Source organism: Rhinatrema bivittatum, chromosome 5 (genome assembly GCF_901001135.1).
Source record: "Rhinatrema bivittatum chromosome 5, aRhiBiv1.1, whole genome shotgun sequence".
Taxonomy (NCBI): domain Eukaryota; kingdom Metazoa; phylum Chordata; class Amphibia; order Gymnophiona; family Rhinatrematidae; genus Rhinatrema; species Rhinatrema bivittatum.
In genome coordinates, this window is record NC_042619.1 from 237,387,970 (window position 1) to 237,400,832 (window position 12,863).

The 12,863-nt window shown below is 43.8% G+C and overlaps 1 protein-coding gene and 1 non-coding gene across 2 annotated transcripts; both read left to right on the forward strand.

Moving 5' to 3' along the window:
• Positions 1 to 6,320: 6,320 nt before the first annotated feature.
• Positions 6,321 to 6,427, forward strand: LOC115093148. The gene has a single exon (XR_003857182.1). It is a non-coding gene; the product is annotated as a U6 spliceosomal RNA (small nuclear RNA).
• Positions 6,428 to 11,010: 4,583 nt separating this feature from the next.
• On the forward strand, positions 11,011 to 11,388 carry KCNE1 (potassium voltage-gated channel subfamily E regulatory subunit 1). Its single transcript, XM_029603251.1, has one exon. The coding sequence runs from the start codon at positions 11,011 to 11,013 to the stop codon at positions 11,386 to 11,388; it is 378 nt and encodes a 125-aa protein (XP_029459111.1).
• Positions 11,389 to 12,863: the final 1,475 nt, after the last annotated feature.

Here is a 12,863-nt window from a genome sequence, read left to right on the forward strand (position 1 = left end):
CTGTCACCGGGATGTGTAAGCTGGGCATGCCCGCTCTCAGATGCCAACTCCTCAGAGATGCAGCTGGTGCCAGCATTAGAATTTTCCAAGTCGTGTTGGATTTTCGCAGTTTGCCAGGTTGAGAGGAGGGCAGGCAATGGCAGGGAGTTGTCCTTTTTTGAGAGTCTGTCCTCTCCTGCCTTGCTGTCCCAACTCTTCTAGCAGATTGGCACTGAAGCAGCAGTCCCAGTGCAGCAACAGAAAGTTTGAGGTAACTCCTCCAAGAGCCCAAAAGAATAATCCTTGAGATCCCCTTTCGCCTCTGTTTTATTTTGCATTTCATTCCTTAGGATGCTCATTCCTGAGCCTCTTGACAAGAAGCAGCCGTTGGCTGGCCCTGTAGAAATGATTATTGTCAGGTCACCTTTTTTGAGTGGCAGCACCTTGCTCTCTTTTCCCCTCTGCAGCTGTCCTCAGTCTGGTACCTTTCTACTATTATTATTATTATGGTTTTAAGAAAACCTCCCCTGATCATTGTGCATCTGTCTGGGGGCTGGGGAAATAATCGTGCTTAGATTTTTTTTTGAAATTTTCTAGTTATAAAAAAGCTCCTCTTTAAAAAGCAACACAGAAAAAAAAGTTATTCAGACACGCGGAATTTAAATGCTTGTGTGTATCATTCTCCCAGGATTGATTATTTATTTCATTAGTTGCCCCACCATCTATGTTCCGGAGGTCCCCTCGTTTCATTGCATAAGATTGTGCGAAACAAGGGAACGACTCTTTACTGTGCCCTGTGCAGCCCTAAGGAGCTCTTTTTCCAGGGCTGAGACCCTGTATGAAAACGTTCAGGAAAGTTTTCCCCGATGAAGCTAAGCAAGCACAGAAGAAGCAGAAGCAGTTTTTGATGATGAGACCTAGGGTCTTACAGGTTGGTTGGTTTCTGTTTTTTTTGCATTTCCTTGTAAATGCTGTATTACATATAAAGGAAATGTGTATGTTTGTTAACAGCCTGGGCAGCTGACGTTCTTCTTACTGATAAGAATGTCCTGTTTCGCCTCCGGTTGATGCATCTTAGCTCTGCCCTGTAGCCTGATTCCTTATTTTGCAGTAGCTTGGGTGGGGGGCTGCTGCCTTTTCTGCAATTGTTCATTTTCTATTTCTTGACAGATTGCATATTGGATTGCCTGTAATCGAGGACTTGCATTTTATGAGCTGTATTTAATTAGTTCATTTTCTTTTCTTTTGTGATAATATTTTATTTTTGTCTAGCTCTGTATTTCTATTTCTAGATATGTCTTGATGATGTAATATGAAAGCAATAAATAAAGAGTTAAAAAAAAAACATTTAGGAAAAAGTTGAAGAGCTTTTTGTTCAGGCTTTCAGATTCTAAAATTTGGTCAGCCGAATGTAGTTATATGTAAGATGTGCACCCGCTATACTGTTATTTTATTTTGATTCTATTGTTTATGTGATGTGCTTGTTTTTATGTAATGGTGTATGTTTTGTATTGTAACCCATCTAGAATTTTAGATAAGCAGAAAATATTTCTATAAACTGCCCCCTCGGACCATTCAGACTGCCCAAAGCCATGAAAACAGATCATAAGGCCTGGTCCCGCCCAAGCTGATCCTATCCCTCTGCACAGCTTATTCTTAACACCCCCAGCTCTCTCTCCCTCCTAGGCCCGACTTCCCAGCTCACTCTCTCTCTCCCAACACACTCAGCTTGTTTTCTTGCTCCCTCCCAAGATGGACTCATCAGCTCGCTCTCTCTCTCTCCCACCTCCACCCCCCTGGTTCACTTCTGAGTCCTCCTCGTCCATCTCTCTTCTTCCCAGGTCTGAGCCCACCAGGCTTTAACCTTCCAATGCATCCAATGCCCCATACTCTTTCCGGCCTGTGCAGGCTGAAGCTGCCCCCTTGCATGGGAATTTAAAGTTCAGCGTGAGAAGGGAATTCAGCTCAAATTCTGTGCTCCGTAAGTGTGCAGAACGTACACAGAGTCAGCAGTGGCCGCCTCCCTTCTCGCCTTCTCCTGGTATAAGCTCTGCATTCCAGGTTGTTTCCTATAACCAGGCTGCAAGGCACCTTGTACAAAATAGGCTGATTGCAAGCAGGAAAAGTTTAAAACAAGAGTGTGCAGTCTAAAGCAAATGTTCAAAGTAGGAAACACTCCTGTGTCGTAAAGCTACTGCTTAAAATACAAAGGACTCAAAGATGAGAAACTTGGCTCCTCAAAGATCGGGTGGACTTCTCTCATTTATAGGATTAGAGCGATTTTACAGTGAGGAGGGCAGGGGGGGGGGGGGGGTGAAAAGTTAAGACGCCAGTTCTCAGACAGGGATTGCCCGGGGTGGATGCACTGAGCCCAGACTGATGCTGCAGGCTGACCCACTAGTGAGAGAAATGAGGTTATCCATTAAAACCCACAGCATCACCTCCACCCCCTGGCTTCTGACCTTTAGTTAGCTCCTCAGATGCTGTCAGCATGTTAGCCTGCCTGACAGCCGCTCCAGCTCCCCCACCACAATCCTGCAGCGGCTTCTGTTACAGGAGTTGCGTGTCACTTAAAAGCCCACTGTGGAGTTTCAATAGAAGCCATGTCGCATCGTGCTGTTTTCAGAGAGAACTGTATGGTTTGATGTAAAGTTTTATATAGCAAACCCTCTCTACCCACCTCCCAAAAAAAAAAAAAAAAAGCCATTGTCATATTGTTTTCATTAGAACTGTAAACACACAAAAAAAAAAAAATCAAAGGAGAAGGCATGACTGAGGACCAGGAAAACAAGCATTCAAATGCCACTGACATCCCTTCTGTCCTTAGGAAAGTCACTTGATCTCCTACTGCCTCAGGAACTCACAAAGAGGATAACTTTCAAACAACTCCCAGCGGCAGCAGATACATTCATATATGGCCGTATATAGATCTACGGTACTATTCTGTAACCCCCATGTATCATAGGCACACGTATCATAAAATAAGTGCATTTCTACCCGGCAACATACGTGAGTACGTACGTTCACACACGAATACATGCAATGCATTGAAAGTGAGTATTTCAATGCAATGAACGCACATGCTTTTCCTACTATTTAAAAAAAAAAAAAAAACCATACATGCCTATATTTTATGCATTAGAATGAAGCAGGACCCAATTTCTGTGCACAAGTCAGTGTATTTTAAAACACGTGCGCATAACTGAAATGACCAGTTAGCCAGTTACCCCACCAGTTCACCCCGGTCCTTCTCCAGGTCATTGAGACCCTCCTGATTCTTCAGCCTGAACTCCCCCCAGATCGCTCAGACCTCCCATCTAGCCAATGGCACACAAAAAACAAGAATGAATTAATTATGCCAGATAATTAGCAGGTGTAAAATTAACGCGATTTAAGTGCCTAAATGTATGCACGCAAGTGTCTGCTGTAATAGCACCTTACACGTGTTAACTGTTGGTCTCGCCCCAGATTGCCCCTAGATCACCCCATTTATATGTGATTGCTTTTGACTTCTATAAAGCAGAGATTGCTTGAGTACAGGCTACATACAGGCATATATGCTAATTTTTACACATGTAACTCTGAAAATGTCCTCCTTAGACTGTAAACTCTTTTGGGAAGGGATTGACTGTATCTGCTATGAGCCCCCTTGAGCATTATTGAGGTTGAAAAGCCAAATGATAATATCAAACACTCAACGCAGCAAAGCCGGGATTTCTACAAGTGTGAGGGACAAGTGCTAGTGCCGTGCCAGGGAACATCTTTAAAGATGTCATTTGTTCTTTCTTTCCTCTAGCACCTGCCGGTGTGTGACCTGGGAGCGCCCCATATTTAAACAGTGTCCCAGTTCAGATTCGGTGAGTACATTCAGTCTGTCTGTCTGTCATAATCAGAGCTATTGAAGGAGGCACTCAGTATGGGAGATAAATACTTGTTTTGACTTATTGGCTAATGATTACCTGAGCAACATCTTGGATTGATTATTAAATACAATTTCTCCTATTTCATCTGTGTCCACAAAGGGGGGCTTAATTAAGGTGGGTAGAAAATCTAGACAAACTTATATGCTAATTGCTTCCTTAAAGGCACCTGTTGTGTGACTGAATCAAAGGTACTGTAATGTTTTGGAAAGATAGAGTGAAATGATCAAGGCAGATGGGGGGGGGGGGGGGGTAGAAGAAATGTGGGAGGGAGCTTGAATGTTGCTCAGTCATATGGAGGTTAAGAGGGCCAAAGAGAGGAAATACAAGCCAATGGGCAGAGACGAGCAGTACAGATGCATCAAGCTTCCAAGAAAGCTGAGTTTAACCTGCACAGAGCAGCCATGGTTATAACCCCTCACCGCAATACTATGACTGCATCAGGCTGGGGTTAATCTGCCATAGTTATAATCTCTAATAGCAATGAGCACTGGGCGGCCAGATGTTGTTGGTAAGACATGGGAGGGGGCCTGGATGTTGGGGTTTTTAAGAGCCAGTGAGGAAGAGGATAAAGCCTGGTGTAGCCTACCAGCATCGGCAGTGGAGGCCAGCACCGTAATGGAACTTAAACATGCTTGGGACAGATATAGAGGGCAGTGGTAGAAAAAGGTTAGGGAGGTTGGGCGAAAGGCAAAGGGAGCCCTGGTGTTGATTTACATCTGGGAATGTGTACGCTGGTTTATCCAAAGTGCTGGCGAACCAGCAAGGAAGATAACTGGGCAGACTGGATGAGCCAATTGCTCATCACCTGCTGTCATTTACTATGTCACTATGTAACAAGTCCTATGTAATTACTCCTTCTTTTTATACAATTCTGAGTGACACTGCAGAGCGGTTGGTAGGAAAGGTTACTCTTTCTGCAGAGAGAATTTAAGAAAGCTCGAGGTGTGGTCAATAAAATTTTATGCAAAAATTTGCAGAGTCATGCATTTGGAGGGCAGATATCCAAGAGTAGAGCACAAGATTTAAGAACATAAGAAATTGCCATGCTGGGTCAGACCAAGGGTCCATCAAGCCCAGCATCCTGTTTCCAACAGTGGCCAATCCAGGCCATAAGAACCTGGCAATTATCCAAACACTAAGAAAATCCCATGCTACTGATGCAATTAATAGCAGTGGCTATTCCCTAAGTAAACTTGATTAATAGCCGTTAATGGATTTCTCCTCCACGAACTTATCCAAACCTTTTTTGAACTCAGCTACACTAACTGCACTAACCACATCCTCTGGCAACAAATTCCAGAGCTTTATTGTGCGTTGAGTGAAAAAGAATTTTCTCCGATTAGTCTTAAATGTGCTACTTGCTAACTTCATGGAATGCCCCCTAGTCCTTCTATTATTCGAAAGAGTAAATAACCGAGTCACATCTACTCGTTCAAGACCTCTCATGATCTTAAACACCTCTATCATATCCCCCCCTCAGCCGTCTCTTCTCCAAGCTGAAAAGTCCTAACCTCTTTAGTCTTTCCTCATAGGGGAGCTGTTCCATCCCCTTTATCATTTTAGTTGCCCTTCTCTGTACCTTCTCCATCGCAATTATATCTTTTTTGAGATGCGGCGACCAGAATTGTACACAGTATTCAAGGTGCGGTCTCACCATGGAGCGATACGGAGGCATTATGACATTTTCCGTTCTATTAACCATTCCCTTCCTAATAATTCCTAACATTCTGTTTGCTTTTTTGACTGCTGCAGCACACTCAGCCGACGATTTTAAAGTATTATCCACTATGATGCCCAGATCTTTTTCCTGGGTGGTTTGCATCAGATATTTTCATTCCAAGATTTTGCTCCTAACTAGTGTTCTGAAGGTCACAAAACAGTAAGGCAGCAGCAAGAACCATAGGAATGTTGCGGCACTGGCTGGTTTTGGTCAGACTGCCACAGGAGACTGGGATCCGGCATTGGTGGCCGTGGAATGGTACCGTTGTTCCTTTTCCGGCTTCCCTCCCACCCCCTGAAGAGAAACCCACTGGTGGCACTGGGACAGCGCTTTGCTTCCTTTCCCTCACTCACGCTCCTTATCTAGAACTAGGAGGAGGCTGGCGGTCCTGCAGCACTTGGGCCAAGTCCTCCTCCTCTGCCGGGTCTGAACCCTGTGGTTCAAAGCGAGAGCGAGAGCCGGCAGTGGAGCTGGAGGTGGAGGCTCCTATTTCCAGATGAGAAGGGGGATTGTGGATTATCTGCTCACTTCATTACTTTGCCCTTTCTCTCCCTATTTTGTGGCCTGCTGATGGCAGTGATTCACTGGATAGTTTCCTTTTTTTCTTTGTTTGATTCATTGATTCCTTTTTTTTTCTTCCACAAGATATTCTTGTGTGCTGTAATACTTGATGTGAAACCTAAAAAAAAAAAATAAAAGTGCTCGCTTCGGCAGCACATGTACTAAAATTGGAACGATACAGAGAAGACTAGCCTGGCCCCTGCTCAAGGATGACACGCAAATTCGTGAAGCGTTCCATAGTTTTACAAAAGAAAAATCTTCAATTTCATCTGGCGCCGACGCCCCCCCCCCCCCCCCCCCCCAGGGTGGCTAGGAATACGCTCTTTCTTCCCAAATTTCAAGGGGGAATGGGGGTTCCAAATTTACAACTCTATGATGCGGCCTCCCAGTTATGGGCACTGCTTGCTATGCACCGTAGTGGGTCCAGGGTGAATAATATGCCTTTAGAGGCTATTCCATGGCACACTTGGCGTCCTATGTTAGCCATACCGTGGTCTTTCCAAACTGCCCTCAAGTTATGGACTATGTGGAGAAAGAAATTGGTGGGAGAACGTAATTATTTTTATCAAACCCATCTTTTCCATAATCAGGACTTTCAGATTCGCTTTCAATCAGAAACTTTTGGAATATGGCAACAAGCTGGGATTTCTCATGCAGGGCAATTGTTCGAAGAGAGCTTGATGATTAACCTACCACAGCTGTCTCAAAAATATGAGCTAGGAGAGGCCAGTTTTCTTAGCTTATGCTCAAATTAAACATTTTATTAGGGCACTCTTTGCTAATCAGCAACTTAGCAGCACCCGGTCCTTATTTGAGAACCTAAGCCTTAACGCAAATACTCAATGCAAGGTGGTGTATAAAATGTATGGGCTCTTAAATAACTCTGGGGAGCAGATCCCCGTACATAGGGATAAATGGGAAACTGATTTGGGCCGCAAGCTTTCGAAGCACGAATGGGAAAGTATGTACCAGAGGCTGGGTAAAAGCTCTTATCTCAGCTAATTTGCCCCAGTGGCTGATTTAGATGGCGATCAGCAGAAATTCTGCTCTCACTTGATGACTGCTTCACAGATGACGCTTACACAGCCCTGGAAATCTGCGATTGTACCCACTTTGTCAGAAGTGCTGGCCAGGTTGAGTAGGCGTCGTCGGCTGGATTATTTGACGGCGGTAAAAAAAATAACCAGCTAGCCCTCTTTAATAAAGTATGGCAGGTATTTCCGAATGGAGGTTTCACGCAGATATAGCATTTAAAACAACCATTCCCTATAAAACATGTTGAAAGCTGTCCCGTCTCCCGGCTTATTACTTGAATTATGGAGTTGGGGGTCCTCGCCTACTCTTTTCACTGACTGCGAAGATGCAGGTAGTATTGAAACACCCAATTGTGAACTGGTGCCTGGGTTCCCTGCTGTTATACTTTCATAACTCTCTTCCAACTATCCCATCCATACTGAATTTATCATTCCTGTTACGCTTGAAGATAGAGTTGATGTCCTCGATCTGTGTACTTTCGCTGTTATGGAAGTGGATGGTAGTATATTGGTGACATGCTGCTGCTGCAGAACAATCCAGCTGTAAGGACAATCCAGCTGTTAAGGGCATGCTGCGCTTCTTTCTCAGGGGGGAGGGAAAATCAAATGTACTTGTATTTGGTATTATTGGATGTCAAATTATGCTGATTGTTATGTTTATAATGCAAAAATTCAATAAAAGTTAAATAAAAAAAATATAAAAAAATAAGTGCCTAATTTTAGAGCTGATGTGCGTTTGGCCTGTGCTATAAATCTCCGACTTTATTATCAATAGGATTTCTATGAAGTGCTCAGCTGTTTGATAGCTTTGTTTTTTTTTAATCTGATCTCATTTGAATCAAAAACTAATGGGTTGATTAAAAAGAAGTACATTTGGCCCCAACTACTGGAAGAAAGAGGGATGCTTGCCTACGCTCAAGCAGGCATGTAAATGGGACGTTTGTGTTGCGACCTTGAGCAGGGGGCGTGTTGCCTTGAGGTACAACACAAGGCTGGACCCAAGGCCATCATTCAGAGTGCCAAAGCAGAGAGAAATAATGAATGGGAAATGTGTTTTCAGTTTGCTTGTAAAACCCCCCACTGAATAATAGTTGCATTGTATGGTGAGAGCTGCGCTGCATTGTCAGATTATTGGGGAGTATTCAGCGCTGTGATACTGGTGTGAGTGTTCTTCCTCATTAGAAGGATTAATTGTATATTAAAAAAAAAAACTATGGCAGAAAATGCAAGGGGAGAATGAACATTACAGCATGTTGTGCAAGCCTAGGTTAATCAAAAGTTTCTGACTTGGCCAAAAATGTTGCAGAATGAGAGCCCTGTGCAGTTTATCCCCGGTACAGCAATCTTTTTCTACCTGAATAGAGGAGGGATTTCCAGTGGCCCAGAGACAGAGCTGTTGGTAGCTGATACTGTCATGCTAATGGCGTACAAAACTCCTTGTAGGAAATCTGGCGTTATAACAAGGAACACCCTCCAGGGTGCATGAAGGGAACCTTGCCTCAGGTCTCTGTTTTGGAGGATAGTTGCACCCAGGGGCAGCGGAAAACCCTTTTGGTTGCTGGGGAGCAAAGAAACCAACCTCCAACTCTGTCTCCTCCATGGCCCTGATAGCCCAACCCATTCCGTTACCTATGGTTGCACCAAAGCCAGACTGGCTCACATCCCTGAACTGGAGGATCCTCCCTATGACGCCAGGCTGCTTTGGATCCCTGGACTGGAGGATCATCATTACTGCTACTTTTAAACACTTATATAGTGCTACCCAATGTAAGCAATGCGGTGCAGACATATAGAAGATATAGTCCCTCCTCCATGGTGCTTACAATCTAGATGACAGACATTGAGGACAGACAGCCCTAGACAAATGGACATTGAGAATGGGCTACATTAGAAGATCTAGGATCTTTACCTTTTTTTAAAGGAGGCAGAAGGGTGGATGACGGTCCAGGGAGGGGATGCAGGAAGGACCATTTGCTTCTGCTTGTTGAGGGGAGTGGCATGTACTAAGCATGGTTCCTGTAGACAGAGTGTAGTTAGGACATTTGGCTGTGTTTCTCTTGCTTTCCCTAACAGATGGAGAGGAATCTGAAATGGAATCTGGATAGTATTGTAATTAGAGGGAGAATGAATATTATCAATATTACCATTACTCTAGGTAGATAGCACTAAAGCAGAAGCCCACAGAGGCACTCCCTGCTCTGCAGAGCCCGCCATTTGGCCACCACTCCCATGATCTTTGACAACCGTGAAATTAATTGAACAACAGAGGAACGATCGGGGAGAGGCAGGTTAGGGATTGTAAGCAATGTCAAAAAGGCAGGGATTTTAGGTGGGGTTTGAATGTGGACAGAGATGGCGCCAGATGCACTCATTCAGGAAGATTGTTCCAGGTATCTGGTGAGGAGAGGCGGAAGGTGCAAAGCTGGAGTTTGGTGATGGGGGAGAAAGGGCACAGATAATAGCAACATACCTGAGGAATGGAGTGCGAGGTGATGATAGGTAACAGAGAGCTGTAGAGTGGAGCCATTTGTACAAGAAAAGTTTGAACTATATGTGGAAGCAAGTTGAGAAGAGGGTCATAATGATGATGGTGGTTCTGCAACGCCCACACTCATTCGGCTCCCAGGGCTGGAAGATATTGGTAGGAAAACTTTACCTGCTACACAAGAAGCCCCATGGCCCCTCCTTTTCAAATCCTCCCTGTCGTAAACAGCAGAAGGGGGCTGGTACCTGTAGAAATCAAGCCTAGAGGTTGAAAGAGATTGGCCAGTCAAAATGCGCATGCAGGAAGGGAGTTTCTTGCACTTGTAACTGCTCCTTCAGAAATGCTAAGTTAGGATGTGATAAGGATACTTAGGGAATGGTTTGGTAGTACAGAAAGATAAGTCCATCGAACACAAAGTACACTGTATGATCTGGATATAAATAAACTGGCATAATTTATGAAACTGTCATTCATTTAATTACGCAATCAAAGTGGATGAATGCTTTTTACTGTCAGCAGAATAACACAGTTGGACTTTGCCTGCAAAGCCCCAATCTTTTATTATAGGAAAATGAATCCAGTCAATTAAAGCAGTAGTAGTAAGAAAAATTTTAGTTCTACAGGGTGGCCCATGGAAAAGTAGCCCACCTCCAATACCAGTACATTTCCCATGGGCCACCCTGTATATAATTGTGTTTGCGGTCCAAACAAACAAGAGGCCTATATTTCCTCCCCTTTTTTGGGTCCTGATTTTAATGTCAGTCCTGGTGAATTGTTGTTTAAAGTTCTGAAATCTCTTCTGGCAGCGTAAAACACTATTTTTTGGCAAAACTGTAGCACCAAAAGTAAACATCAGAGCTATTTGTCGTAGGCGGGATGACGTGCCCAGAAATTGCATCCTGGTGACCCCTGACAAGCTGATCTGGTTCTGTTCTTTCTCCCATTGCATCGCTGTACTTTATATTCCTGCTTTTCCTAGAGATATTGGCACTCCAAGCCCACAGGTGCCAGGGAGTAAAATCAGAACCTCATCGACCTGTCGAGGTTGATCCGGGTCAAATGGCAAAAGTGAGTGGTAGAAATCTAGAGTTGTATAAGTCTCATAACCAGCTATCACTAAAAAGACTGGGCTTTTGATTGTTTTTTTGTTTTTTTTTTTGTAAGGGGAGAGCCCACATCTATCAAGGGGCTATGAATACCAAAAGAAATTAAATGCAAATGTTTAAATGTTGCTTAAAAAATTAAATGCAAATTTATTTTCTTTCTTACAGAAAACACGATTAGCAAAGGAAGCAAAGATACACAAAAATGGCCGAGACCAACGATACAGAACTGAACTCACTCCTTTTCAATTTATACCAGTACATGGTGAAAGAAAAGAACAGCACAGCCCTGTCACACCACAGAGAGCGAGACCAGTTGGAAATAGTTTATATCCTCATGCTTTTAGGCTTCTTTGGATTCTTAACTGGTGGAATAATGCTCAGCTACATCCGTTCCAAGAAACAAGAGCATTCTGGCGACCCCTTCAACACGTACATCGAAAAGGACTGGAATCAGAGTATCCAGAAACTTGTCATAACCCCAGTCACAGCCACAGAGAGCAGCCCAACCTGCTTTCTCATTGAAAACCAGTTTGCAGTGGAACAACCCAACAATTTAATTCCAGAGGTGAAGCCTAAGTAACTTTGGTTCCAGGTTCTGGTATGAATTCTTCTGGAGATTTACGGAGAATCATCAACCATCTCCACACACTGTTTGTTCATGCCATAGTGTAATCTTCTCTTTTTACAACCATTCTTCACCAAATGACACTTTTCTGAAGCAACTTAAATCAAGAATGGTCATGAGCTGGAAACCAAAACTGGTGCGAGTAGCTGACTTCATCCTGATGCACTTCTTTAGTACATCCTGTTCCATGTGCATCGTTCCGGCAAGAGATTTCTGCATGGAGGGACTGAGGAGCCTGGACCTCCATGTTCTCCTGGACAACTCCAATTTTCTCTCCATTGTTTTGTTGCAGATGAATGATAGCTATGATCTGATCACTTTTCAAAGGAACATATTACAGTAGGAGATTCCTTTAAACACGGATTGACCTGGAGAGGGGAATCAGGTGACTTTTTAGGGGTGGAAGCAACAGAGTGACAAAGCGATCCGTTTACTGGGATCCTGAGGTGGATGGGTTGTTCGGGATGAAGATGAATGTCTCATTCTGGCCACTTTTTGCCTCTTGTCCCTTGAAAATGTAACCCAACAGCGATATGTACAGTAGCAGATTACAGTTTTGTTTCTTATTTAGTTTTATTTAATTCTTTTTGGGGTTTCTTCGTTAGGACTTCTCTTATCTTTTCCCCATTCCTTCTGCCTTAAAGCAGCAGTGCCAGCCAAAGTCTGCAAATAATTTGATTGCAAATAAGCTAAAACAAAAGATCTCCCATCACTTTTCTTCCTTCTGATTTTTATCTTCACGCAGTCGACACAGGCATGTGTGCAGGTGAATATATAGATAGATAGATCTAGCTATCCATCGAGCTATATGAAAAAAGCACCAAAACTGTAGAGTAAGCATGGGGATAGAAAAACACAAGGATGAAGAATCTGCTTAGCACTGTTGCTTGATGAAAAGAGAGGATTCAAGGCAAAGGTGTCCAAGATGCATCATGTGCAATCATGACAACCCTGGGCTTTGATTGTAAGTCATCAACAGCTCTTCCCTTTTACCAGTTCTCTCCCCAACCCAACCACACGCCTTCCGCAGAGCTCATTTTGATCCTCAGGCTGAAACCAAACCTTACTTCCAAGGAACAGCGGTGCCTATAGTTCCCTCCCCAAAAGAGCCTGTGAGCACCTTCTTCCCAGTGTTCCCAGCAAAAGGGGTGATGGTTTACCTTTTTTAACGAACAAGCAGTGGTCCTAAATTGCTTTTTTTCAAATATTAAGAGCCCTGGTCTCCGCATTCCATGGTTGTGTGTGTGTGCGCACAGAGGGGACTTTTGTCAACAGCTATTGCAAATGCAAGAGCACAGAAATAAAATGCTTCCCACCCCTTGGACTTTCTAACATGACTCGTATGATTCGATCGATGTGCACCTTTAGGCCTCTGACTTTAACACTTCCATTAGCCTGACCCAAGGCTGGTGCTCGAGGGCACCCATCGC